Source organism: Zonotrichia leucophrys, chromosome Z (assembly GCF_028769735.1).
Source record: "Zonotrichia leucophrys gambelii isolate GWCS_2022_RI chromosome Z, RI_Zleu_2.0, whole genome shotgun sequence".
NCBI lineage: Eukaryota > Metazoa > Chordata > Aves > Passeriformes > Passerellidae > Zonotrichia > Zonotrichia leucophrys.
This window is the reverse complement of record NC_088200.1, coordinates 34265281-34288138: the sequence shown is the minus strand read 5'-3', so window position 1 is coordinate 34288138 and position 22858 is coordinate 34265281. Positions and strand designations below refer to the sequence as shown.

At 41.5% G+C, this 22858-nt stretch overlaps 1 protein-coding gene across 1 annotated transcript in view; it reads left to right on the top strand.

The window, feature by feature from the left end:
- The window catches only part of CMYA5 (cardiomyopathy associated 5), a 45408-nt gene extending 25345 nt beyond the window's left edge, over window positions 1–20063 (top strand). Inside the window, exons 6-13 of the mRNA XM_064735958.1 lie at window positions 222–343; window positions 4310–4459; window positions 5384–5530; window positions 8444–8588; window positions 16536–16669; window positions 17436–17535; window positions 18475–18651; window positions 19499–20063. Of these exons, the coding sequence (XP_064592028.1) occupies window positions 222–343; window positions 4310–4459; window positions 5384–5530; window positions 8444–8588; window positions 16536–16669; window positions 17436–17535; window positions 18475–18651; window positions 19499–19751 (1228 nt within the window). The 3' untranslated portion in view covers window positions 19752–20063. The remainder of the gene's footprint in view (window positions 1–221; window positions 344–4309; window positions 4460–5383; window positions 5531–8443; window positions 8589–16535; window positions 16670–17435; window positions 17536–18474; window positions 18652–19498) is intronic.
- Window positions 20064–22858: the final 2795 nt, after the last annotated feature.

The following is a 22858-nucleotide window of genomic DNA, read 5'->3' as shown; positions in this document are numbered from 1 at the left end:
TAACAGACCCATGAGCACTCTCATTGTCCTCCTGATTCAAAACTGCAGGATGGTGTAAATGTTCAAAATGAGGGAGGCAGCTTCTCCTTGTATGCTGTCCTTAAGTTCCCAGGAAATATTCAAAGCAGTACATGTCACGTGGTCTTTGCTTCTGGCCTTTGAAAAACTATGCTATGCTGCAAAGGATTTACACGGACAGATATGTGTTTTCTTCCAATTAGGTTACTTGCTGCAATGGATACCACCCTCTCTTTAGAGAAGGTGCCCAGTGCTTTTTCCCTGTTTGAGCACTATGCAGACAGTCCAGGACAAAGCAATCAACACTCCTTACAACACACGGCTGGTAAGAAACTCCAGATATTGTCTTCACAAAAGCTAACATTTTGGCAATACTTTGGAAATTTCAGGAAGCTAATAATAGAATCTATATGAGAAGTGTAGATTTGCAAACCATGTAATTAGCAATCACAGTAGAATGTAAAATGAGGTTTAATTGTGCACAAGTGTTTGGCTTATAGTAGGTACAGTAAAATGAGCAGGAGGGAGAAGTGCTAAATTGGGGGATTCTTGCATCATTTTAGACATCTGTACCTCAGACAAGCTGAAAGTCTTGATCTCTAAATCTCCCAGGGCTAAAGAAGTTGTTTTTCCTTGCATACAGAGATAGAAGAAGCAATCAAAGGGTCTCCTGAGCTCTCTTCATCTGAGGGTGACAGTCCCAGAATGCTTGGTGTGGGAATGAGAGCAGGGGGCTGGTTGATGGCTGAGGTCCCTGGACTTGTCACAAGTGAATGGAGGCACCTGAAAATCCCAAGGGATGTGAAAGGGAAAGTGGTTAACTATAGCTAGAAACAGCCTCTGCCTGGGAGAATAGCAGTAAAAATTGCGCATGAGAAAGGGGTTTACTTATCTCTGTCTGATATTTCATGTCCTTTAAAAAGCCTGCCTGGGTTTTCTGCTCTGCCTGTATACAGAGGTGTATTATCTTGATCTGGATAGCTGTCAACAAAGATCTTATCAGCACCATTTTGCTGATTCATTTTCTTCATAATGGAACCCCACTCCAGTGTTTCTTTTTCAAGAGAACAGTGGTTTAGGGATCTCACATCTCACCGTCATGTTTTGTGCCCTCCCATTCGTCAGCACATGCGCCATTGCCATCACAGTCATTCCCTGGGTTTTGAAGGGAAGACCCTTTGTCATGTGTTTGGTCCCTGAGCACTGAAACTAGAGCATTAGATTCCCTAAGCTGATTTGTTCATGGCTGGATTTTCAAGACTAATGGGACGCTGGAGAAGTGCCCACCTTGTGCTGACTCTCTGGTGTCTAATAAGGGCTGAGTGCACTTCGTAGCAGTGTCAGTATGGGGAGATTGTCTCTCTCCTCCACACCACTGCTTTTATTAGACTTGGAGGAACTCAAATATATCTGAGATGTTAATGTCCTTGTCAGATGTGTATGAATTTGCCTGTGGCATTTGAAGCTTCTCCAGTGAAGCTGGACAGGCATTTGTGTATGCAGCATTATCTCAGTGTCATTTTTTTAGGAAGTCAGATAAAAAGACCATTTTTGTAACTCACTCTGCCAGTTAACCTGCTGGTGTAAATGTTCTGTGTTTCTTGGCTTAGTTCCTAAACCTCCTCTTGCAGTCCCATGGGTGCAGTCGTTCATTCCTCCTAGGTTGCTGCCTACTGGCAAGGTCATACAGGAGAATGGAGCCACATACTTTTTTTCCCACAAGCCTCTCCAGCATTTATTTTCCTAAACTGCTGAAGTCTGCTTTCCGGATTAGTTTGCATTAGCTACTGGGTTTGCTGGCTCCAAACCAGTTTGCTTTGACAAACTGCAAATGAATAATTATCCATTAGTAAGAGATCTTTAAAGCACCTCATCCTTTATGCCTACTTACCATCTAAAATACCAAATTTTCTGTCTTCACTTTTACTGCAAAGTATTTCAACTGCTATCATGATTTTTACTTTGGTAAGCAGCAGACAAAAAAATTGGTGTGTTTTTTTTTCATTTGTTTGATAGTTTGTTTTTTCAAGGTTACAACCTTCCTGAAGAAAAATAGTTACGTGTATACATGAAACTTGATTTGGAGTTAAATGGAATTGAATGGCCATGAATTTATCACACACTGGGGACCATTTTCAGACACTTGGAATTTTATTTGACTGAAGCCACATGATGAAATGAATGTGAATGTGCCAGGTTTCTTCAATCTATGTATTTTCCTTCCAAAAGAATTGTGTTTTACTGAACAATTTCATACAACATTATTTTCACCACTTCAGAAATATTTTCCTTCAAAATGCCTCCATTTCCAAATTTTCCATATCCACTAATGAAAAGCCCTTTTCCTTCAAGTTCTTCCTCCTTTCATGTAATCCATTTCCATTCATAAATGCATTAGCATAAAATACCCTTGCAGCATGCTGATGTGCATAATGGAACCCAGGTTCTGCCTGGGAATAGAAAAGTGTGAATAATTAAAAAAATAAAAATTATTATTTCCAAAGCCCACTGCAAGTCCTGGCCTTTTATACTGGAAGGCAAGGACCTTTGCTGATTGTAAAAAAGTTTCAAATCGAGTCACAGAGGAATGTATCTGCTCTCCTTCTTCAAGTACACAATGCCAAGGAAATAAGGAAATATTGTTTCTCATTACACCAGAAAACACATGGATTACTGTGGAGATTACACAGCATGACAGAAAACTTCCTTACACCACAGGACTTCAATGAAAACTGAACTAATGAGAACATATGCCACTTTTCTGAAGAAAAATATCAGTTAGTCAAACTCATATTGCAAATACCTCATTTTTTTATTAAAATTCACTTAAAAGGGACCACTTAAAAGAGGATAATGCATAAATGTTCTGTTTCTGAAGAGAATAGTTCAGCTTCCTGTTTTGAAATTGCTTCCTATTAAATTGTTTCATATTATGCAAAAGGAAATTAGAAATCAAATGTTTCTCAGTATTGCTGAACTGAAATTTGATCTATGATTTTTTTTTCAGAAGTTTCATTCAGTAAACTAGCTTCTGTTGAGATTTGGCATAATAATAGATCTTGCAACTCTGGGGTTTCTGTGATCAAAAATAGTGGTTTCTAGGCAACTTCATGGGGAAAAAAATGGTTTCCCTATCATGTCCACTGAAAGGAAGTATTTTCCTAAAGATGATACATTTCCTAATTGCCAACTCTAGATGCAGTCAAAAGACAAAATGAGGATTGTTTTAGCAATAAGAAGGATAATTTTTTTTTCAATGGGTAGCAGATGTAATGCTACTGTACTGGTGGCTCTCTGTATAAATCATAAGGAAACAGCCCAGCATCTGCATTTGCCTTGTTCATGCCACAGGGGATTATCATCATTACTGTGGAGATAACTGAAAAGAAAACTGAAGCTTTCTGCTGAGATTCTAAGAGAATTCATGAAATATGGAAATTTACTGGGTGAAGAAATAGAACCATGTATTTTCATTCCCTGCAATCATTTTAACAATTAGCATCTTTTGGGGCTTTTTGTTTCTTTCTTTGCCCTCCCTCTCTTCTATGACATAATCACAGAGGCAAACAATATCTCATCTGGGGCTGGATCTGTGTCAATCAGGAGACAAAAGTTGGTGTGAAAGCTGGGGAACCTTGGAAATCTTTGAAGCACTTGTGAGGAATGATTCTGGTAGCCCCATGGGGTTCAGGTGCCTTGGCAGAGTTCAGCTTCAACTGCAAACCAAGGAGTCTCAGTCCCCTTGGTCTGTGGGGAAATGACCATGGCAGGAAGGAGTGCCAAGCTGTGCATGTGCAGTAGGAGTCCACCCCAGGGCAGAGTGTAGTTAGAGCCTTCTCTGAGAGTACAGTCAGAGCCACCTCTGCCTGAAGCACATCCCTGCTGCTGTCACTGGCACTGACACTCTGCATGAATCCCCTCCTGCTGTGGCAGGTCCTTTCCACAGCCCACGTTTCTGGGATCAGTACACACATAACTCTGAGAAGGAGGGTACAAGCACATGCTTTGTGCTGGTTTTGGCTGGTCCCAGTACTAGGACTGCATCTTATTTTGTCCAGACTTGTGAGGCAAATGGGGGGCTTCCAATGCTGAGCAGATACTTTTTTCTGTTCCTAGTTTATGAGAATCTGTTGCTCTAAGACTGTACCAGTATTCTGTATTTCCTGCTGCACTTGCTCTCTGGAAATATGCAACCTGAGTGAAAATAAGCAATTGGGTTGACTCATGAATTTGTAGGTAATTCGGCTGACAACACAGGAGCATGTATAACAATGGGAAACTTTCCTCTCAGTCCCACAGACACCGACTGTCATACCTCAGGAGCCAAACTCAGCCACCAGCACCTCCATTGCTGTCTACTGGGCTGTGAATGATGGGGACACCATTGACTGCTTCCAGGTCTACTGTACGGAGGAGCTGCAAGCCAGCAAAGATGCAGGGGGTGCGTAAGATCTGCCCTTTCAGCCCTGGCTCAGGGTAAGCAGGTGGGAGGATGAGCTGCAGGGGAGCGCCCAGGACATGGGAAGAGCAATGGCTGTGAAGACATAATGCATAAAACTAAAGACAGACAACGGTGGGGGAGATCGTGAGGAAGATGCTGCTTCTTCTCCTCCCCTCTGTCTCCACAAATGCAAGATAATATCATGCTCTGTAAAATCAAGGGCAGTTGTTTTCACTGCTTGAAGTGCCTTCTCATGAAGAGGCCTGACCATCAGAGAGGATGTGTCCATGCTGCCTCACTGTTACTCCTGGGGACTGCAGACAGAGCTCCCAAGGGGAGAGCTCCCGTTATGCTTTTGGGACCCTGCATGTACTTCAGAAATATGTTCTCACCAAAAAAGCATTAGGAAGTATTTCCACATGTAGACAGAGATTTTTGTTTTCAAAATATTTCAAACATTAAAAATTTAAATTTAATAAAGGGGATTGAAATGCTCATTTGTTAAAAAGCTCAAAGTAGACCAGGCTCTGCACAAATCCATGTATGCATATACATCTAGGTTAAAGGATGTGAAGGGGTTTTTGTAATATGTAATTTATACCTAAGTGCTATATAGTTTATTATGAGGAATTGTTGCTATATAGTGGTGACACCAGAGTTGGTAACTGCTGCTTGCATGTCCCAAACTTGCAGTCCAGTAGGACTGAGGGCAATAATCTCCACTTGCCATGAATGGCATTTGTACTCTCAACTCAAGGGCATGTCTAAAGCTTTGTCAGTCAGTGTGAAATAAGGAGATTTTAGCTAGTAATAATTTCTGGATCTTTTTCAATTGACTGTTTTTAATGTGTTATTTAAGAGGTTTAGTTGTAAGTCCTACCAGTGTGACAGTGTGAGGTCCTGTGCATGTGTGTGTTCTCCTAGCTTTAGTGGAAGAGTACAGAGTGACAGTGAAAGAGAGCCACTGCATTCTGGAGGACCTGGAGCCAGATCGCTGCTACAGTGTGTGGGTCATGGCTGTGAATGGCACAGGCTGCAGTCTACCCAGTGAAAAAGCCGTTTTTAAAACAGGTATGTACATTTTTTAGTAATTTGATTATTATTACAAGTTTCAGGTCCTTAGACTAATTCAGTCCACAGTGTTACTGACACAGAAGAAACTGCTCCATTTTGCCCATCTGGCAGATAGCAGGCAGTTCATGGTCATTCCCTTGTTTGCTCAGAGATAGTGACATAATTGTTCCTGAGAGGAAACTTGAAGGCATTCAATTTGAAGATGTTTCCAGTGTTGGGCCACATGGCTGGAGCATCAGAGTGGCACATTATCTATTCATTTTCTGAGTCTGTTGCGCCGCTCCATGGAAGCTCTGGGAAAGCCCCCTGGCTGCTCCCTGCTGCTGCTCCCTCTCCTGACCACAGTGGAAGAGATGCCTGCATGTTTTGCCTCTATCCCTGAATACATCTATGTTGCATTGATTTAAGGTATTAATTTTTCAAGGGAAGGACTGCTTTACTGATGTTGCACGCTGTGTATTGCTCAGTGGGACACAAATCTCAGGTGTGGCTGAGAGGCTCTGCTGTTGTTTAAGTACTATAAATTGAGATGAGTAACTAGATGAGTATTGCTTATGAGCTTCATTTGACTGATTAAGTTTTCTGAGCATTAATTTCTTTAATAATTTGTACTGACAAAACTATTGCTTCTTGAATTGCAAGCAAGGAGAAGCATTCCTGTGTTTGAGTCCCTCCTGTCAGACAATTTTTTCAGTGCTGCAGGATAAAAACAATTACTCCATTCCTGAAGTCACAAATACAGGCAAGGATTTCTAACAATTTCATAGCAAAAAATTCTATGTTCCATTCAGTTCCACACTGAGTTTCTTGTCAAAATTACTTGGCAGCAGCCACAGCTTCAAGCCTTTTGCTTAACCTACTAGACTTCACATATGTTGATAATTCTCCCCGATACTTAATTTGTGATTTATATTTTAACAAATGTTATTTTCCAGAGAACTCAAAGGGGAAATTCAAATTTTTGGCTTCAGCAATGCAACTGTGAAGATAGTGGAGACTTTCTGCCAAATGCACAAATAATTATGAGTTATTGCTACCTAATAAATCATCATTTTAAAAGGAGGTTTCATCTTTCTAAAACCATTATTTTTTAGAAATCTCTTTGTCTTTTGGTGTCAAGCTCACTACACTTTTTTTCCTAAAAATTGAATCCTTCTAAGAAAAGTTAATTTATATGAGTCTTTAATGGCTTTCCTCAGCTTGTTTCTTTAAGAAAACAAATAAACTGGGTAAAATGTGGGCTTATTGAACACCTTCCCTAAAACTCAGCTGAGCTCCCTCTGGAGCATGAGCCCCAGATGGACTTTTTGGGGACACTGCTGAGGACTCGCTGATGCAAAATTGCTGCATCTTTTCAACACCGAAGGCAGAAAGATAAGCACCAGTAATGGAAGCCAATTCTTCAGCGGGAGTCCAGCTGCTTTGATACAAAGACAAATTTCAATTCTTCAAGTAGCCCAATAAAGTCAGAAGGAAGAACGTAGAGGTTTTTTTAGTAATTCAGACTGAAAGTTCACACATACAAGAAAATAATTTGCTTATATATGCAGTTAATAGCAGAACAAAGCCGAGTCTCTTCTAGTTCTTGAGAATGCTCACAAAATTTCTCTGCTGGCACTGCACCCATGGAAGTGTCAGTGTAGCCTGGAGAGTTGTGGGGAATGCAGGTAAATGCTGCTGTAGCATCCCCCCAGAGCCCCCCAACTCTTGCTCCTCCCCCTCCCAGACTCACAGCTTGCCCTTCCCTCCACTGAGGAGCATTCTGTTTCCAAACAGTATTTTCTGTGAGGGGATGATGCTCAAGGCAAGAAGTATCTCTCTATCCCCCAGAGCTCTCCCCCATAACTGATCTTCTCTCTCCTTGCAGTCCTAAAGACATCGAAGTAGACACATCTGCTGTTGCTCAAAACCTGCATGATTTTCACCCTGTTTGGTCTTTGCCTCTTACACAAACACTTGCATGAGTTCCAGAATATTACAATAAAATTAGATTTTGTATTCTAGCTGCAGTTAATTTGTTAAAAAAATCTCAGAAGCACAGTAACAGCTTTTTCTAGTATGCTCACTTCAGCTACTCTTTAGACAGATATTTTCAAATTACAGTAAAAACAGTTTAATGTCTTGTGACATGCTGTTTACCCATACATACATGTTGGTATGTGTATAAGCTGCTGACTGCAGGAATCGGAGGATTCAGCCATTAGGACTGTTTATGTGAGTTTCACAACAGGTGGTAAGGTGTTTTCTGTTGCTATTTCCCAGAATGGGGAAAAACAAGAGAATACAACCGATCAATTTTCAGCCTACAGTGTTGAATATGCAGTTTCACACAATAGCTTTTGATTACTTGCAGCTAGTGCATTATTTTATATTCCGTTTTCTGTATTGCAGTTGGGCCTGTAGCTCTTAAACAGAATCTCTAAAAAGGAGAAATTATGGGACCGAATTTTAGCATTGCAAAAATAAAAAGACATAATTAAACAGAAAGTCAGCATCTCCCTGTCATTTCTGCAGCAGCACATTTGTTCTGATGCAGTTCATGCAGGGGCTGCTGAGGACAGGATTGAGGCAATGCAGAGAGCTGCAGGCAGTGCTGCCTCGGTGCTCTGCTCCTTGCAGACTGGCAGAAATGAGGAAACATTGCTTGAGGAAAGGCATAAAAATTTACTTTTCTAAAGTAAATGTGACAAATGCACAACTATTCACAATGACTTTCCCAGCATGTTTTTATTGTTTGTTTTCCCTGTAATGTGGCCCTCTGCCATTCAAATACAAACAAGCAAAAGATCACTGCGGGATGAGCAAAGATCTATCGCAAGGGTTTTCACGGAGGTGACTGTTGCTTCCCTTCCCAAGACGCCCCTCAGGCACCCTCCTCACAGCACAGCTAACGTGTCCTTGTGTCCCCAGCGCCCGCTGTGCCCACCATCAGGGCCGAGGATTGCACCGTGTGCTGGGACACAGCCACTGTCCGCTGGCGTGCCGCATCCGTGTCCGCCGAGTCTTTTATCGTGGAGTACTGCCGGCAGCACTGTCCGGAAGGAGAAGGCCTCAGGTCAGTGCCTCGGTCACACCGGCAGCCGCTGCGCCCGGCCTGCGGAGCGCCGCCCGTTACGCAAGAGATTATTCCGCCTGCAGCCACGCAAGTAGGAAATCTGCTTCTGTGTGCTGAGGAATTTAAGGGGCAGGCACTAATCCGTGAGATTAGGCTGAGACATAAAAATACTTCCTTTTCATTCTGCTTAACCGGACAATCCCTTTCATTTGGGGCCAAAACCGCGGAGATGTTGTGCTGTCTGCAATGAAGCCGAAGTTCCAGGGCTGTGCTGGGCGGGGAAGCCATGGCGGCCCCGCAGCTGCCGCAGCCCCGGGGCAAGGCAGAGCAGGGCAGCTCCACAGGAAGGCGAGTGATGGAGGAGCGTGGCCGAGTTTGCTCTTGCCTTTGTGGAGAACAAGATGGAAGTCATGTCTGGGCATAGTAAGGGTGATATAGATGTTTCAGTAATACTGGTGACCCATCTGTGTTGTCTAGACGTGCGTGCAGAGACCTCACAACACACAGCTGAGCTCGGTGCTGCCTGGCTGTGCAGGCATGCTACAGGGTTCCAAAAGTAGCTTTGAAGTTCATGGTAGTGGCTGTTTATGCCAGACCCTCTCTGGTTTCCCCTATGCTAAGCCTGTGCTGCATAGAGGAGCGGACAAGGAGGGATGTTGGCACCTCTGAGCCGGGTAACTGTGCACTGTGCTGAAATGCCCGGAAAATTGTTGCAGAATCATCAAATCTTAGAATAGCCTTGGTTGGAAGAGACCTTAAAGATCATCTAGTTACAACCCCTCAGCTGTCGGCAGGGAACTACATGGTTGTCTGCAGGTCCTTAGGGCTTGGGGATCCTTGTTTGCCGTCTAAAAACAGTGACAATATTCTAGCAAAATGCAGCTGCACAGGTCTGAGAAGTTTTGTGGAGTGGAGAGGGGTGATTTGCCATACAGAACCCCATGGAAGAGTCTCAGCCCAGCTGAGGCTGTCTTTTTCACTTCCTGAGAAGCCGGATTAGGGTCTTCAACTATGGGCTAGTTCACATGGACATCATGAAGATGGGGTAGAGAGGGATGAGCTCCTTGAAGAGGAGGGAAGGGTTTGCAGTCAAAATGAGTTAAGTGGACTGAAGTGTTCTTAGCTTTGTAGGAGAGAAGTACAACTGTGAAATTGTGAATGCCTTGCTCCTTACAAAAGTAGGCTGAAAACTGAAATTAAAAGTTTCTGTGTGGGTGGGAGACTTTTTATCATGCAGTACCAGTGTGCTGCATTACTGCAATCAAGGAGAAGTCTCGCCCAGTTCTCCTGCTTCTCGGAGGGTCTTGTTGTGTATCGTACCTATTTTGTGAGGCCATCAGGTCCCTGTCAACCTGCTGAAGTTGCTGCTGGTCAAAGATAATGGATCTGAAACATATGCTGGTTGTTTGCCCTCAAGTTTCTGTGCTGTTACCTGAAACTGACTTTTTTCCTCTAAACCAGAAGCTGTGCTGATTTCTGTAATCCATGAGCAAGGTGTTGGTAACATAAGTGTTTTCTTGTGTGGTGATAAATGTGGCAAAAAAGCTTCCAGAACAGACCCCTTTGCTTTCTCAAGTGACCTTGTGTAAAATTTACCATGTTTATAATTATACTGAGTTACATTTGACTTTTTGGCCTCCTTGTCAGCAGAAGCTGGCCTTTAACTGTGACAAGTGTGAAAACTTTCCACAGGACATAAAAATGAATTTTCTCAGAATTGCTTTCTCAAAATTCTCTATTTGTAGAAGGGCTTTGACCTCTTTTTGTGTGTCAAAAACAAATGTTTTACCACTAACTTTCCCTGAAAACAATTTCCCTTTTTTCCCCCTAAATCAACCCCTTGAGAATAACCTGGAAATCTTCTGTAGTGTCACAAGTTGTTATAGTGATGGAGAGGTTTTTTTAAAGATTTCTATTTAAGATTTTAGATAAAGTTGAGGGGGGGGGGGGGTAAAGCCTACTGCTAGATGGAGAATTGCCTGTATCACTCATATCTAGGGCCCCCAAAGGAGCAATTTAGAATTAGAAATCAACTTGAGTAAAAGTCAATCAACTTGACTAGAAGCCAAGTACCTATATAAGGTAGAATAAAACTCTGACTCTATGCACACCCAGAATTTTGGTTTCAAGTCTTGTAGATGTTTGTTTAGTTTTGGTTTTTTTTTTTTTCCCTTGAAAGCTTGGGGTTTGTCCTTTGCAGGTTTCCTGAGCAATGTGCATCTTGGGGATCAGCTGAATGTGGAGCCCTCTCATAGACAGCTTATGCCTTTTGTGCTTGCAGCAGCCCTGGAGCTAAGCAATTTCCCAGTCCCTGGGTGGGAGTTCAGACACATTTCTCAGCAACCCTAGAAGGTTCATTCAGTTGCTGCTGCGAGCACAGTGTGAAAGCAGAGGTCAGGGAAGAGCATTCAAGAAAAGTTCAGGAGAAGGCAGCATGGTCGCATCCCCATAAGGCTGCTTCCACAGATATCATTCTGGAGGCTCACCCAAGGGAAAGGACACTGCCAAGGGATCAAACAGGGAGAGACTGGTCTGAGTCAGTGACATGTAGACTTCAGCATGCCACAGAATCACAGTGTGGTTGAGGCTGGAAGGAACCTTTGGAGATCACCTAGAGTAACACCCCTGATCAAACAGAGCCCCCTAGAGCCAGTTGCCCAGGATGCTTTTGAATAACTCCAAGAACATCCTTGGAGCAATCCCAGCTCCCGAGGGAGAGAATATGAAGCATATTTGGAAATGAAACCTCACTAAAGTTTCCTTTCAAATACTGTCAAAAAACAAAACAAAACAAAACAACCAAACAAAAAACCCACAAAACCCCAGTCATGGGAAATGGATTTGTAGAAGGCCCACACAGTATGCATCTGTATGCAAACTTTGAGATAAGAAATGCTGACTTAGAAATGCCATGGAATAGGACAGATATCGCTGAGAGAAATGGAGCTAGAAAAAAGTTTCAAAAGATGGCCTTGCAAATAAGACTAGATACTTTGGAGAAATAGAACAATGAATGATGCATTGGGGTAGTTTTAGATGATTGGCTTTAAGGCACACAGTATGGCGTGGTAAAAAGCTGATAGGCCAAGAAACGCTTATAGTGTGTTGGAATTACGAAATAATCAGCTTCTGATTGTGATGGTGTGACTTACCTCTATTGTCTCACCCTTCTCATGAGACTGAAAATGGAATCAAAGTTTTTAAAATGCCTCTCAGTTGCCCCATATTTAAGTTAAGAAAAAGGTATTATCCAACACCCAACCAACCAAAACATACAAAAAACCATCCAACCAACCAAAAAAACCCCACACAAATTTACATTTTCCCTTCTCCTTTCTGTCAGCTTCCCACCTGAGGGACATAATTTCATATAAAATCACCTTAAGTCTTCGGCAAAAATGAGTCCCTGGCCTGCTGCAGTGGCTTTAAAGCTCTTTCACAGGTTGAATCTTTTTCCAGAATCTTTATGAGTGACTCTTTGAAATGTTTCTTTCAGTTTCAAGAGCTCTGCTATTTTCTTACTGTTCAGCAGCCTCTTTGTGTTGAGAAGTCAATGGAGTTGTGGGTGGAAGATGGAAAGCTGTGAGAAATGTAGTCCAGGGATTAGGTATGTAGGCTGTTCAGATGGAAAGCCTGTGTCACATCATGAGAAATCTGTAAGACTCAGGGAGGCAGAAATAAGTGCAGTATGCAGTGAGCTTGTGAAAGTGGAAGTTACTGTATGTCATCCTCTCTGACAGAGCAAGACCAGCACTTCTGGGGAATGAAATTTTTGGGTTCCTGATGAAGCAAGTCTAATGCTGGAACAAAAGGAGCAAGTCTCCCTCCTCTTTCGTTGCCCACATGGTAGTCATGGTAGCTCAGGAAGCAGGGTGTTGGAAACACAGAACCTTCCTTCCCTCTAAGTCTGCCAATTGCAGATAGCAGCAAGCAGGGGGTGTTTTCGTGACCTAATCCCAAAACAGCCTGAGCTGGGACAGAGGAGAGGATAGGAAAGGAGGCATGTGGCACAGCTGGGAGCAAACTCAGAGCTATTTGCTCTTTATTTTTAGCTTCAAGAGCTTTTTTCCACTCATGGTGCACCCTTTCTGTACGCTTCCACGTGTATCTTGAGAAGCTTGCATACTTTCACCCTAACTCCATGTCAGTGATAGCAGCACAGCTCTGGAGGTACTGTTTCAGTGGGATCTTGGGGGTGGAAATGACAATTATAGCACAGAGGGTGTTGTGATTCACTGCAAGGCATATCATTTGCTAGGTTCAGGCAATATTAAAAGAATATCCCCTAGATGTTGTTTCCTTTAAATAAATGAGGATGCTGATGAGAGAAATGAGCATGAAAACGCAAGATCAGATGTCCCTAAAACCAGAGAAATCACAGATTTAGCATAAACTGCTACTATAATATTCCTTGGCAAGTTAAATGTGAAGGAACATGCAAGTCCTTTTTGTTCTGCTTTAAATAGCACATACCTGATATTTGAAGAGTGGATTTTCAGTCTTACAGATCCATGTTACAATGAAAGAATTGAGAGGAGATACTTAAAATAGTTAACTTTGAATGCTTCTTGACTTTTTGTGCACTAATTTTTATATCAACAATACCAAGAAATTGAGAGGACAGTGCAAGTAAGATAACGTTTAATCTAAAGACCAGGATGCCTCACACTTTGATAGCAACATTATTACATCTCAAATCATCTCTGAAGTGGGCAGGTGTATATAAAGTAGAAACTATCTGACATTAGAAATATTGTAGGTGGATTTCTTTTTCTTTCAAAATTACAGTTCACTACTTAAGGTGAGCTTGAGGAAGATCCATCTGCAGTGCTTGTTACAAGATATCAGAAATGAAACAGCCTTCCACCAACACAGTCAGGATGCATTTTCCCTCGCCTTCTCCTACACATAACCTGTATGCTGTAAGCTAAGCACTGATCATACCTTCTTCTCACACTTGCTTTTGTGGAGTCAGTCTAAAGCGTGATAAACTACTGTGATTGCTGGGACCCCTCAGTATTCACTCTCCCCTTTTACCCTACCCTCTAGACAGGGGAGGCAACAGATAGCAAGACCTATTTCTTCTTTGCATGAAGCTTCTTTTGCTCTTGGATCTGGCTCAGAATGTAGCAAATGAAATTCCTTCTTGTCAGCATATTCTGCTTCATTAGTTGGCAGCAGCAGGACTGTTTTTAAGCCTTAATCATAGCTAAAATTGATGGGCTCTTATTCTTAGGCAGCTTAAAGCTGGCTGAAATAGATTACCAAGCAGATAATACTTTCAAAAATCTGATCACCGTTTTACAGCCCAGATCAGATTGAAGTCAAGATTTTTCTGTCTCACTGTTATGACTGAAAAGCAGCATGCCATTGACCTCTGATTTAAATATGCATCCAAATTCTGATTTGGAGAATTTCGTATTTGTAAGAGACCAAAGTCTGAACTTCAGTCGCTGACCCTATTCTGCAAATGACTGGACCCAACATGTTTTCTAAATACCTATGAGACGTCTCTGGGATCTACACTTCAGATTATAAATACCCCATGTCTACTTATTATACCACAATGTAACTATCTAATTGAATTGAGAAGTGATTTTGTATTTTATTATTTAATCATCTGATGAGTAGTACATAGTGAAAAAGATCTCCTAATTTCTATGGAAGGATACCAACTTACATAACATTTTCCAGATGACAGAAGAAGGAGCCGTGTACAGGGCATCACTGTGCTCAAGGCATGCTGATCTACATAGTGCCACAGACAGCTTTCAAGGAATAGCTTAGCATGTCCTCTTTTCATGTCACTTGTAACTCTTTGCTTAAAACTCCTCTCTGGTGGTCTGTGCTTCAGATTCGCGTCAAAAATGTCAGTGTGCTGCTTTTAAGGAACAGATTGGGTAAGTCTTGCCTAGGAAGCTTGGGCAAATTTCTTCAAAGCTTAGGTGCCTACTTCTTTTCTCCTGCCTCTGCTTCTATCCTGTTTTTTCCTTTCTCTCCTTTTATATTTGCCTCCTTTCTCAGTTCCCATCTTGTAGCTTTCTTCGAATCATCTTTTTTTTTTTTCTCTTGTCTCCTATACTCAAGTCTAAAGAGCTTGTCTTCTCATTAGTCTGTTCATCAGGTTGCATCTCTTCCCTAAACCTTTCAGTCTGCTGTGCTGTCAGTGCCTTGCTGAAGTGGTCTTGTGGTCAGGGCCTTGGTGAGTCAGGAGGGTGAAGCAAACCGTGCAATTTCTGCCATTTCTCTTTACTTCATCAGTTCCAGCATTAATGTAACATATTCCCTGAAAGTAGCATAGTCTTGTGCTGATCATGCCAGAGCCCCAGACTTTTTGAAATTCTTTTAAATTGAAGGTACACATCACAGAAGCACCCAGTGCATTTTCTTGATGCTTTTAATTGCCCTTAATGACAACTGTCAGTGCAAAATACCTGTCACAGACTAATAAGAATGACACACCAGTCTTTTCTGAAGATGCCATCCTCCTGGAAAGAGATCTGTGTGGTGTAAGCAGGAATCTGGTGTATTAAGAGTGGTAAGATTTTACCTTGATGTGATAAATGCAGCAGAAGCAGGCATGTGAAAAATCCCGATGGATGAGCACTGATTATTCATCAGCTTGTACTGCTCTCTGGTGGGATATGTGTGTAAAAACAGTAACCCTAATGAATAGAACGATATGATCTGACTGCTGACTTGCTTGCCTTACCTCCTCTGGGTTCACAGAAATTTGTGCTGCAAAAAGTAATTTATTTAGTCTAGCTTTTCTCAGAGGCACTGCTTGCCATTGTGGAGAGAGACCATCGTGGACTCCACTCTCAAACCTGAGGTAGAAGGGAAAGTGTCTTGCTCACTCTCCAAAGGCAGGTCTCCCATTCTGGAATTTAAATACTTGTCTTGTAGATTCCTAAAAGCATTTCTTGAAGGAAATTACCTACTTAATACAGATAAACAGTCTTTACCTACAGGCATACAATGCAGAACATGTATTTTGTCTGGCTTTGCTGTTATCATAAGAGGCAAAAAATAAGGAAAATCAAGGTCCTGTGCAAGAGAATTTGTTAAGCCAATCTTTCTTACTGCTGTCAATGTTGAAAATAAAATGGCATCTTTCTAGCCATCCAAAATACTTTCACAGATACTTTAAAGCACCTGTGAAGCAGATTGAGTGGGTGCTGACTCCTGCTTTCTAGCAGTGTATGAAGACATCAGGGGTAGAGGATGTGAGGGCTAGAGAGTTTTTAAGGCACTGCACTGGAGAGTGTAGTCAAAGCAGGGAACTGTGTGAAGGCAGCTCCTCTGCTCTGCCTCCTGCAAAACTGCCCTGTTAGAGTGCATGGTACCACAGCAAAGACAGAGCTCAGGCTTGGCTGTTGAAAGATTTGGCAGTGAGGAGTTCCTCATTAGAAGTTAATCACCATTCTATGATGATTTTATGATGAAGAGCATGATTTCTGTGCTGTGTCAGATAATGATATCAATTCTTTTGGACTTGTAGCATGTGCCCGAATAGTAAAACACAAGTGTATTCAGTGTCATGTAACTAATTAATTAAAAGTGGATTTTTTCCTTCAGAAACTTGCTTATTTTGTAAAGAAAAAACAGACTTTTCACAGGAGGCAGATGAGGATTTGACTCTGTGCTGCTTAAATTTTATGTGATGAATTATGCCAAAAACCAACATAAAGTGATCATTACACCAAATGACTGCACTGGGTCATAAGTAAGACAAAGTGAAGACAATCCCTCAAGTGAAATGCTGAAGCTCCTACATAACCCAGTTGTTTGTGAAAACAGTGTTTGTCTTTCTCATTTGGAGTTTCTGTATGGTTTTTGTTATTTCAGTTATAAACAATACAATTAGGGAACTTAACTGTTGGCATGAAACAGTCTTCCCTAGTTTGGATATTTGCATACATTTTAATGTGTCTTCAACATTTGCAGGTCTTTCGCTGGTATAAAGAAACCTGAATTGAAAGTATCCCTGGAGCCCAATGTGAACTATTTCTTCTACCTGAGGGCTGTCAACCCATTTGGGACAAGTGAACAAAGTGAAGCAGCTCTCATCTCAACTAAAGGTAGATCATAATTTCCTGATGTCAAAACAATGGGGTGGAAAGGGCAAAGTAGCCAAACATTTTTCTTTCGAAATTATACCTGAAGTTCCCAATATGGTTGTGACCAAGTTACTGAAATTTTTATCTTGTTAAATCAAATTTATATCCCTTTTTTTTTTTCTGCTTAAAATTAGCATAATCAGGACTTCACTTGAAGCTTGTATATTTATGTCCTGTGTAAAACTAGTGTGACCTCAAGCAAAAATGTTGAATTCTGTCAAAGAGATGAAGTGATTAAGTATTCTTCAGGGATCTCAGTTTGCTTGAATCTGACAGAGCACAATCAGATAAAAGTTGTCATGACTCTAAAGAAAACCTCTCACAATTAAAACCTAATGGAGTTTGAGTGAGTGATGAGGAAGCATGCAAAGCAGTTTTAAAACTATAAGATTTCTAGATAAATAGTGTTATGTATGGTTCTTCCAAATCAACCTGAAAATTGAAATTTGGTGTTTTGAAAAAAGCAATTGATTGAAAATTATTCAAACTTCTTACATACTCTAAAAGATCTCTTTATCACCTATCTGCATTTCTGAATATTAGACTTCTGTCTCAGTTTGGAAGACTCCTTGTATTTGCATCCAATTTTCTGTCACTCCTACCTGCCAGCAGATGCAACCCTGTCCAGCTGAGATGGCCATAATTGTTGCTTAACATTTTATGATCATCTCATGTTAATGTAGCCAACCTCTCAGATCTGGTGTTTCTTTGTTATGAATTGTACCAGGAACTCGATTTCGCCTGCTGAGTGACACAGCACATCCTGCATTGCAAATCTCTTCTAATGCAACAGTGATCCACCTTCCTGAAAAAACCAAACTCACTGGGTGAGTAGCAATATGATAAGCAAAACCATCTTGTGGGGTTCAGGGTGGATCCCTCACTTTAATTTTTTTTGCCAATAGGCATCTTTAACACAACACTAATTTTGTAGAACTGAATCATTTTGGTCATGCAGCCTCTGGACTTCATGCAATTGAACCTCCCTTTCAAACACTGCAAAATCTCAGTACTAAGTCAGTGGTGGGATTGATGTAAAGGAAGAGCTGGGTGTCACACTAAGGAATGGCCAGGAGGTGAAAGGTAGTGGTACCTTTGACTGCTTGATTTGTTTCAGCCCATGGTCACCTCTTAATCCATCAGAGTCTCAAAGCAATTTTTTGCTGCACTGAGAACATCAGCTTTGTGGGCTTTGTTTTTAATACATTGTGGATAGAAGTAATCCATCTTCCATAGTTTGCTTCTCTGCTGAAGGTATTATTGGTAGTGTTTTCCAAAGTATTTGTGGCTTTGGAGAAATAGGAAGTACTCCTGGGATATGTTCACATGATTGTACCAGGCTAGCTCTATCCGTTGAGAACATTGCAGGGGGTGGACATATTGATATCAGTCCTAGGACAAGCACAGGTCCCCTTGTATAACTTGTGCCACACTGATATGGCTTCTTAAAAGGTGATGAGGATTTACTGGTTTAAGCACTTTTTGTTGCTGTTGCCACTGAATGTACACAAGATGTTTGTGACTATGTCTGTATGAAACCCCAGACTTTCTAGTTTGAACAAGACTTCTAAATTTTAGGTCTTTTAGATAAATCCATCTCAGTGCAAAGATGAAAAGACACTGAGTGAAATCTTTCATAAAACTCTCCAGTTAGAACAACAGAGTGCAATTTTTTGTGATGCTTCATGATTTGACTGAAAGAAATATCACAATATGGTTTGTCTACCACCACACTCTCTTTACTATATTGCCTCTTGCACAAACAGGTTTCCTTCAGTCCTGGGTGAACTGCTACCTGCTCAAGGATGTCATTACTGGGAAATTGTTGTCTCTGCCTGCAGAAGCTACAGGATTGGGATTTGCTATGAGGCAATAACACAGAGCAGTGTTCTGGGGTTGAGTGATACCTCCTGGTGCATGAGGTGCTGTCCTACACAAACCAGGTAAAGAGGATTCAGTCTGGTGGCTCAGGAAGTTACCTGTCTTTCATGAAAGTAAAGCCGACCAGACACAAGAACCATGAAAGCAGAAAGGATTCTTCAGCTTCCTTTGTGTAAATTTGAATAATAAGAAAAGGCTATCTCCATAAAACCTTTAGACCTCCTCTTAGTTTAAAAAGTATAAAGCACCTTAAAAAATAAAATTAAACTCAGAATAGATTATTTTAGCACCCTTTATCCAGAGAGTGAATAAAACTTAAAGAACTAGTTTGTTGCTGCTCATATCCTGATTTGCTTCACTAAACACCAGCAAAGGTATTTATTTCAATAAATGCAGCCTTTTTTAGAACCAATTCCATTTGTAGGAGATGTCAAGACTTGATAGGGAATGTTTTCTCCAGCCTTGTCCTTCACAGTGATAGACTTCCCCCGCCACTGTGGCAGGACTGCAGGGTGCTGGGAGAGTCTTTGGTAGCAGGCCAGTGCCAGGCTGCTTGGAGATTTGTAAGGCACCCCCCTGCTACTTTGTAAAGGTGCTCTTGATCTAAACAAGTGTGCTTTTTTCAGTGTGAAATCATACAGTTGTATGAACATTACTAGCTAAATGAAACATCCAAGAGTTTTTTTTCTACGAGTCCAAAGATACCAAGTGAAAAGGCTTGTCAGGATGCCAGGCAGGGCTTGAAGAGATGCTATATTTGCTTTGCCTATGTACTGAGCAAAATGCTGCAGCCACGTGATAGGCTGCTGTATGCAGCCACCTGTTAATAGATTGGAATTGAGCTGCAGGTTATTTCTGGTAAATTGCCATGGGGAGGCTCATTGTATTCTGGTTTCCATTTTCCCGCAGCTTTCTTTACAGATTTCTTCACACTGGTGTGATGAGTGATGTCCATGTGACAGAGCACCTGGCCAGGATTGGCATCCTGTTGGATTATAGTAGTGGAAGGCTGTTGTTCTTCAATGCAGAGAGAGGACTGGTGCTGTTTGCCATCAGGCACAAATTCACTGATGCTGCTCACCCAGCCTTTGCCCTGGAGAAGGCAGGAGTGCTTACCCTGTGCACAGGAATGGAGCTGCCGGAGTTTGTGAAGCAGAGCTAATCTCCTCTTTCACAATTTCCAGAAAACTATTGAATACAGCATCAGGGGATAGAGAGAGGAAGAGGTATGCCAGGAAGGAACAGGTAGTCTTCACTGATGAATGCTACATGCACAGCTCTCCTTCACATCATCAGCAATTGTAGTTTCTGCTCAGATAGATAATCACCCAGAGCCTGGAAGAAAATCAACTCCTTCAGATGGAGCATGCACTTAGTAATACACAGAGCAGTACTTCTAAGGGGATAAAGAAGTTTTGTTAGATATGATAGTGCTAGCTGTCTTTTTAAAGTTAATTATGAACCCATGTATGAAATAAATGCGTTTCTCACTGCAATACGTGAAAGTCATTGTTTTATCATTTGCCAGGACAGCCAGAGCCTAAATCCAAGATGATGTGCATGGAAAATGTATAAAAATTTCAACAACTGAAACATGCTAAAGATTGATATATCCTGTGCCATTGTTTGCCAAATCTTTAATGCACAAATTAAGCAAAGTTGATCATGTAGAGATCCTCATGTTTGCAAAATGGGAGGGGAGTCCCAAGCTAGGTCTTTGTATCAGCCATGTCCAGTCTGAGTATGCTACACCTACCTACTCTGCTCGGAGCAGACTAGCAGCTACCTGACTGTGTCAGTAAGTGCTGTGCTTGTGAGCAGCTTCTCATGAAACACAGGTATATGGAAACTTGATAGTAGTGGTAAAATTCTTCCCTTGTGTTTTTCATCCTCAGTATGTCAGATCAGTGGTTTTGATAGTGAAAGGAAGATTCCTATGCCGGACCCTGTGCATTACCACTTTTCTCTCACTGCCTTTTACCTTTGCTCTTAGAAATTTGATGTTCCTAATTTCAGGTTTGTGTACATTTTCCTGCATCTGCCCTGCTCTTTACTGTTATCCACACTAGGATCACCATGACAGTGACGTGCAGTGTTTCAGGGCCCCCAAAACAAGCAGGCTAAAAATTGTTTATGTCAGCACAGGAGTAGGATGCTGATTTTTCTACTTGGCTTTTTCAAACCATTCTCCAAGCCCTTCATACACTATGAAGGTGCTATGGCTGTCTTCCTGCCTGTCTCAGGCTGAAGGCACAAATGCCAGTGGTGCTGAATGCCAGTGAGTGCTGGGGGAAATAAATCTTAAAGCAGGCAGGCAATGTTTTCATGTTGTGCCTGCTCTGGAGATTTCTGCCTCAGGGGACTCTGTTGCCAGACTCATTTTTGAGCTCAGCTGAAGAGCAATACTCTCTGAATTAAGACAGGTTTCAGGAGTGTAATAGAGTTTGCAGCTGAAAAGAGGAGTTAAATGAATTACCATGAAGCTTCTGCTTTTTATGCTCAGAGAAGGTGCCTGCTGTTGGTTTATTTATGATTCAACACCACCAACGCATGTGTTTTGTGCTCCAGCCTGCTATGTGCTTGTCGTCCCAGGAGAGCCACAATCCAGACTGTCATAGCAAGCTCAGGCAAGCCTGAGCTTGGTTAAGGCAACACAAAGAGGATCCTGTGACCACTCATTTTAAGCTGGAGCTCTTTCTGGCATTTCAATAAAATGGTGTCAGTTCTGAGTCCCTGTCAAGGAGAGAGTGGAATAAAACAGTAGGATTGTGCCATGTTGGCTCAAGTGAGAGTTTTGTAGAGGTGTGGAGGATGGTGAGAAAAGGTCCAGGATTAATTGGGAAAGAAAGACAGAAAGGGTATTGGGGGTAGCATTACTCTGAAGGCTGAAGCGGAGGAGGCGACAGAAGGTAGGCTGGAAACTCACACAAAGCAGATGGTGATAAACTAAGACGCAGGTCAGTAGTGTCAGCAGGGTGTGTTCCTCAGGCTCCTGCAGCCAGTGAGCTCACCAGAGGTTTGACTACCTCCAGATCTTAATGTGGTTCTTAGAAGTAAGCCTGAAATATCCCAGTACTGGGCTGATCTTACCGATTCCCTCCTCACCCTGATCACTGCCATTCCAAAGGTGGGATTACTTCATGGACACCAATATGATATGTTGACAAGGGGAGAGACAGTGATAAAAGGAGAAAAAATGACAGGAAATTTTCTGAATTTTTTTCAACAAAGACAAGAAGCAATTGCCTTGTCAAAAGCAACTGTGTATTAGTAGTAATTAGTGATTTTAAAATGAAAAATGAAAGCTTTGTCTATTGCCAGACATTATCACATAGGTACTATCACAGCACCTGATCTTGGCAAAATGTTTTTATTGGAGACATCTCATTCTTAGACATATTTGGTTAATTTCAAAAAATGGCTGGTGTTATTTATGAATTTTATATAAGGTCCACCTTTTACATTGAGCAGTGTCCAAAAAATGTATTTACCGTTTATGTGAAAGCTGGGTAAAAAGCTGGGTTATTTTAAAAAGAAAGTGTCACTCAAAGAGCTTAAACAGTACTCATTTGAATGTCTAAATCTGGTCTGCTTTAAGCTATGCCTGATGAAGAAGTCCTGTTCAGAAAAATGAACAAAGTGCACACTAAGCAGGAAACTATATACGAGTTAAGATTCTGTATAAAGAAAACACTCATATTAGTGAAGAAAGCAGACCCTAAAAGCCACAGCTAAACTGCTAGGACTTACAGTATAGGGTGCAAACTCTGCTGCTCTTGGAAAGCTTAGAGGTATATCTGCTGTGATATTTTACTTGCCTGATGGGCATTAAGTTCAGAAACTTACTTTCTAGAAGGTGACTGCCCTTAAACACTTCAATGTACAGCGCAGTGAGACTTTGACGTTTGTTGCTTTCTTTTTCCTCACCATTGTAACTTGTATACTAGAAGAAAAAGGCAGAAACCTCCCAGTCACTATGTTTTTGTTGTGCTTTATGAATGTAGCATTTAAAAATGTCTCAGACCCAGCAAATAATGTCACTTAACTTCACTGATAATCACTAAGACTTCATGAAAATATTGAGAGGGTTGTGTCATGTCTGTACACAGTCTAGTCTTCATTCCATGCTTAGAGCAACATTTTAGGAGTTATACAAACATCTTTAAAAGAGTTCACCAGTAATTTGGGGTTTATTTTCATTCTGAAGTACAAAAGCTGATGCCTAACAATGTAAGCATTGTTAATAAATAATAGGACTGACCTGAAACA